Raw genomic sequence first — 5,503 nt, 5'->3', positions numbered from 1 at the left:
GGAGCCACGTAAGGTGGGCAAAGCTCCTTGGGCTGCATAGGATGAAAGCCAGATAACTTGTCCTTGCCTTTCCATACCTTAAATCCAGTCTGTAGGCATTACAGACAGACAAACCCCTGCTTTCCCTGAGCCCCATCATCCTCAACCGCTTTCGTGGAAGCCCTAGGTGTCCCCCCTCTCCCCAGCAAAAGCTGGAGGAGGGTTGACTTCAAACTCCACTAAACAGTAGAGGCACAATGCAAACAAATGTATTGCAGCATGCAGCTATGCAAATAGCTTCAGAGCACCGCACGTTTTCCCCAGCGTTAATTGCTGCATCGGCAGGGTTGCATAGCAACAGCTCTGTTTGTGTCTCTGACAGCTTCTGCCCCTTGATGCCTATGACACTTTCTGCGGCAGGTGGGGAAGGAGGAGGGAACGGGGCTGCCCTGGGAAAGCAAGAAGGGCCAGGAGTTAGCGTGGGGCTTGGGTGGTAAGATTTGCTTGGGACGCTGGGGTGTTTTCCGCTGGCATGAGGCGACACGTGCAGTGGGGCTGGGAGCAGGGCGTTGGGGCGCAGGAGCAAAGGAGCCCCCAGCACTCACGACCTTGTGTAGGCAGCTTTCGGTGCCGTTGGCCAGAAAGAGCAGACCTCTTACCTCCCTGGTTGCAGTGAATCCCCCTGGGTACCCCATATGGGCTGTGGTTGTGCTTGCAGCTTGGCTGTAGGCATAGAGGGTTCCCAATAAGAGTCACCTCTCCCCAGTCACGGGGCTGCAGTAGGCTCGTGGCTTCTCCAGCCCTTGAGAGAGATGACACATTCCTCACGCACACCCAAAACTAAGAGAGCCTCAGGCCAAGCCCTTGTGGGAAGTGGTGAGCGTGGGCACCAGGGAGAGGCTGCAGACGTTACGGGTTGCCCCAGGCTCCCTTGCTTGTCTGCTGAGCTCAGCAGCTTCTGCCTGGCTGACCTGTGCCTCCCGAAAGGCAGGCTCTGCAGAGACGCGGTGGCTGCCTCCCGAGAATGATTTTGTCTTCTGCTTAAGACCATATTCCCAGTTCCCATCCTCTGTACTGGCTAGTTGTTCTTCAGCTCCCCCTGCACCTTTGCCAGCAGGGCTGGGGAATCTGTTGGTAGTCAGCACCTTCCCCGGGAAGGTGCTTCAGCTCAACCATCAGCTCACTCCCCTCTCCTCTCTGATAAGCCACATAAATAAATAGTTTCTCTGCAACAGTTTACATGATCTATAAGCAACTCTGCCTGAAGCTATCGGGCACTTGAAATAAACTTCCCTTACACCCGGGCATGAAAGAAGCTCTTATCTGATACTGCCTTAATCAGTGAAGATGCAGGCAATCCTGTGTCCATCAGCTGCAGGGCAAGAGAACGGCTGTGCACATGGTTTATTTAGTAATAATAGCTAGAACAGGCAGGAATGGTGGGGAATGATGACCAGCTGCCAGGGCACACAGATTACTGGGAGCACAGAGCTGTGTCCGGGAGATCTGAGGATGGCGAGGCACAGGCTGCGGCTCAGCACCCCGGGGGGATGGGGAGACAAAGGACTGAGGTGGGATCCAGCTGTGCTCAGAGCCCCGCTGCAGCAAGCAGGGAGAGCTCTGCCTCAAGCTTATCCTTTCAACCTCAGAAAAGAGGGACACTGCCTGCAGTACCCAAACAGGAATGAGCTGGGGAAGGAGCAGATAAACTCAAGGTGAAAAGTTGCAGCCTGTCTTTAAGACAAAGTGATGTGAAAGCAAAGGACCCCGAACATGACGCGCCTGTAGAAGCAGGTGAACTGTGTCACTGAGCATGGGATGGGTCTTCTAAGGACAAAGAGCATCAAGGCTGAATGGATTTTTTTCCTTTTTAAAGCAGGAAAAATATTCATCTCATTTTCTTAAATTTACAGCTGGACAAGCGCTGTGTATCTCAGATTGACTCCTTGGCGTATGGTAGGGCAAATAAGGTGAAAATGAGCACCATGGCCTCAGTCACGGTTCAGAGGAGGCAACTAGTTGAAGGCAGGGCAGAGATACCATCCTCTAGCCTTCAGGACCAGGGACCCCAGGTCCTCTCTGCCATGTGAGCAGGGCACAGGTCTCTCCCAGCCCTGTGCTCCCGTGCAGAGCAGGCGTGACCTGCAGCCAGCTGTGTTCTACATCGCTGCTGCCAGGCGAGGAAGGACTGTACCCGGTCACTTTGGTCCCTTCTCCCAAATCAGGAGCTCTGTATGCAGACTCACGGTGGTGAGGCATCACCCAGCCTGTAGCTCACCTCTTACTCCTCGCCGCCCACCCAGGCAACCGCTTTGCCTATGCCAGAGGCTCTTCCTTCACAGCCATCTGCGTTCAGCACCCAAAGGTGCCCTGGCAAGGAGGGTGTTGGCTGTTTTGCCACCGTAACCACCTCCAGAGGCTGCCAGGAGAGCTGGGCCAGGGCAGGGCCACCCCTCTGCCGCCGCCGTTATAAATTCAGGCTCACTGGGGGAAGATGGCTGCCGCTCTTAGGAGCTGGGCTTGCGAGCAGGTAAGAGGAAAGCAATCACCCTCTTCGCAAAGATGGGAAAAAAAAAAAGTTGTGCCAAGCGCTGCCTCTTTGCAAAGCCCCCTGCTACAAGCCCTCTTCTTGCAGGGGGGGTGAAAGGTTTTTTATCCCCTTTGTTATTCAGCAGGGCAAGGGGAGGAGCTGGGCTATGTAAGAGATCCTGGCTGACATAACCCTTCCCATAAAGGGCTCTGGAGAGGGGCCAGGTTGTACCTGAGCATTTTTATTTAAACTAATCCCGGGCATTCCAAATTGAAAGGCATCGCAGCGCCAGGTAGAACCAGTTGAGACGGTTGCTGGAGGGCGTTGCTCTCGCCTGGGTGTAGTAAAGCAGGCTTGAGGTACGTTGTTTATCGCTATACCCCGGGAGTGTGTTCTGGAGGTGCCGGAGCACATTTGGTGAGCCAAGCTCCCTCAGACTTTCCGGGCGGTTTTGGAAAAACCCTGCCCAAGAAGCCTTTAAGGAAACTGAGTGGCTGTGACTGAGAGGCAAAGCCTCGTTTCTCTTAAAAGTTTGGGCAACTGGGAAGCAGAGGGCTGGCTAGCAGTTATACAGGGCAGGCTTGGCCACAGCCTTGTGTTTCTGGGCAGAGCGGAGAGCCGGTGCCACCTGGCCAGCCTGGACTCTGCAGCAGCCCCTGGGCTCCTTTCTCTGCCCTTTGCTCAATTTGGGAGCAGACCCCATGGGTCTTGGCTGTTACTGAATACATGTGGCTCCTGTCCCTGGTTTTCCCTCCTCCTTTTCTCTGCTGAGGGCTCCTCTGAGCTGGGGCTTTTCCTCCTCGTCTGCCGGCACCTGGCAGCGTGGGGAGGGAAATTCAATTCCAGATAAAGCTGCTTTTCCCCACCCTGGCCCCGAACCCTGCGATAAGCGTTGCCCCTCTCAAACCAACTGAGTGAGCGAGGTCGGCGTCCCATGTAGGGGGGTGGTGAGCAAGGCTGGGGCGGAGGGAACGATTTCCACTCCTCCAGTACAAGGCCAGGAAGTGCAAAGTGCAACTGGTGCAGCAAAGCAACGCAGCATTGCTGGCAAAGATCCTGTGCCAAGCAGCATGGGTGCCGTGGCGCGCAGCCCCCGCAGTGTGGGGAGGACTGGGTGGGAATCGCCTGTGCTGCTGTTGGGAATGGATACAGCCTCAATAACAGCACCTGGCATGGCACTCCTGATGAGTTCATGCAAACACTGGGTAAATTATCCCTTAACCTCTCCACCAGTAAGTCCTAATTAATTGCCTCTGCCAAGCAGGTAAATGATGATCGCCTCGGTTTGAGAGCTAGCTAGTGGCAGTAATCCTGTGCTATAGAAGCACGCCTTTTGGAGCAACTATTGGCTGCAGAGCTGCTTTATTAAATGGCAGTAAATCAAAGGTCAGTGCGAATAGCAAGGCAGCACACACACCACACAAGGGTGCATCACTACCTGCACATCCTGCAGGCTGGGAGCTCACCAGAATTTCTGCACTGATAACAGAGGAGGCTCAGAGCTGCTCAGTTTTCCCTATAGACCTATCTTCTATGATCTACGCATAAGGAGAATTGGAAGATGTAGTGGTAGTTAGGGATTTCTGGCATCTGGCCACCCAGCTGGGATGCTGCTCTGCTTCTGCTCAGCCTGGCTGTGCAGACCGAGCACGCAGAGGTGTGCGGTCATCCTCGTGGGTCCCAGAACTGCTGGGGCTTCTACACCAGGCACTGGGCAGATACTAAATTGAATTCTCACTGGGAAATTTAGGTTTGCTTTGAACATGCCTCATGGTGCCTCCACACTCAGATGTCCTAGGCAGAAGTGTAGTTGTGGGTGCTCTGGCAGTGGGAGACAAACGAAAGTGCAGTCCGTGTCCTGCCAGCAGTATGTGTACACAGGTATGTGTACACATGTATGTGTACATACATATGTGGGGTGAAGGGAGACCTGCCAGCCCCATGACAACAGGGTGTTTGATCTCACCTGCATGTCAGGGAAGCGATATGCCTGAGTGGGAGGAGAAGGGTTATTCCAGTTTTGCAGCATAAACTTGTGTTCCCTGGGACATGTTACTGATTGCTTCTCTCTTTGTCTCTCTAGTGAGGATGCAGCAGAGACAATAGCAATAGACTCTAACAATCAGCCGAAGTCTCCACTGGAAAAGTTTATGGTCAGACTGTGTACACATCACCAGAAGCAATTCATTCGTGTATTAAACGACATATACACTGAAGTGCAGCCAGACTCTGAAGGCCAGCAGTTGTCTGAATCGGAGAGCATGGAGGCATCTACTTGTGGCTCTGGTTGTAGCCAGCGAAGCACTGAAAATCAGGATAAGGGTGCTACTTGTACTGAAGCAAAGCCCCCTTCTTCCTTGGATCCAGGACAGTCGGGGTCTGATGGCCCACTGCATGTTATGGGACAAGCCCCAAAGCAGCCGGCGGAGCTGAAGTCTCTGGACCGAGCAGAGAGCTCCAGTCCTGCTTTGAGAAGGGACTTCTCTGACCTCCCCGTCACCAGGCTTCATTCTGCTAGTCCAAAGGATAGCTCCACCCAAGGATACCTCAGCACGTTGAACTCTTCCTCTTTGAATTTCCATCATGCCGCAAAAAGCCTGGAAGGGCAGCAAGCCGCTGGACACGAGCAAGAAACCGGTGTCAGAAAGTGTGAGGACAATAAAGAGCAGCTGGCAGGTAAGACTCTCGTGGAAGGTTATATCTCGGTCAAAGTGGCAAATGTGAACGGCAGCGAGGACAGCTTAGACAGCTGTCTGGGGTCCCAAAAGAGCTCTTTCAGAGCTCTGCCGGAAGAGTCCTGGGATCCCGGCTTTGCAGTGACCCCTCCTCGCAGAGCCGACAAAGAAAACACTTTGCAATGCAGCTCGAAAGCATCTTTGCACCAGGACTTAGACACAAAAGACCAAGATGCGAGACCAAAGCAAGAAAACCACCTGCACGTCATGGCCAAGGGCAAGGCAGGCTGCCACCTGCATCCGGCCGACAAGGGACCCC

The 5,503-nt window shown here is 53.9% G+C and overlaps 1 protein-coding gene across 1 annotated transcript in view; it reads left to right on the top strand.

Annotated features, from left to right (window-relative positions):
• Positions 1–4,659: 4,659 nt before the first annotated feature.
• The window catches only part of LOC104271991 (chromosome unknown open reading frame, human C10orf12), a 4,599-nt gene continuing 3,755 nt past the window's right edge, over positions 4,660–5,503 (top strand). Inside the window, 1 exon segment of the mRNA XM_009866854.1 lies at positions 4,660–5,498. Within this exon segment, the coding sequence (XP_009865156.1) occupies positions 4,660–5,498 (839 nt within the window).

Source organism: Apaloderma vittatum, unplaced genomic scaffold (assembly GCF_000703405.1).
Source record: "Apaloderma vittatum isolate BGI_N311 unplaced genomic scaffold, ASM70340v1 scaffold26913, whole genome shotgun sequence".
Taxonomy (NCBI): domain Eukaryota; kingdom Metazoa; phylum Chordata; class Aves; order Trogoniformes; family Trogonidae; genus Apaloderma; species Apaloderma vittatum.
The sequence above is the reverse complement of the archived record's forward strand: the minus strand, read 5'-3'. Positions and strand labels throughout refer to the sequence as shown.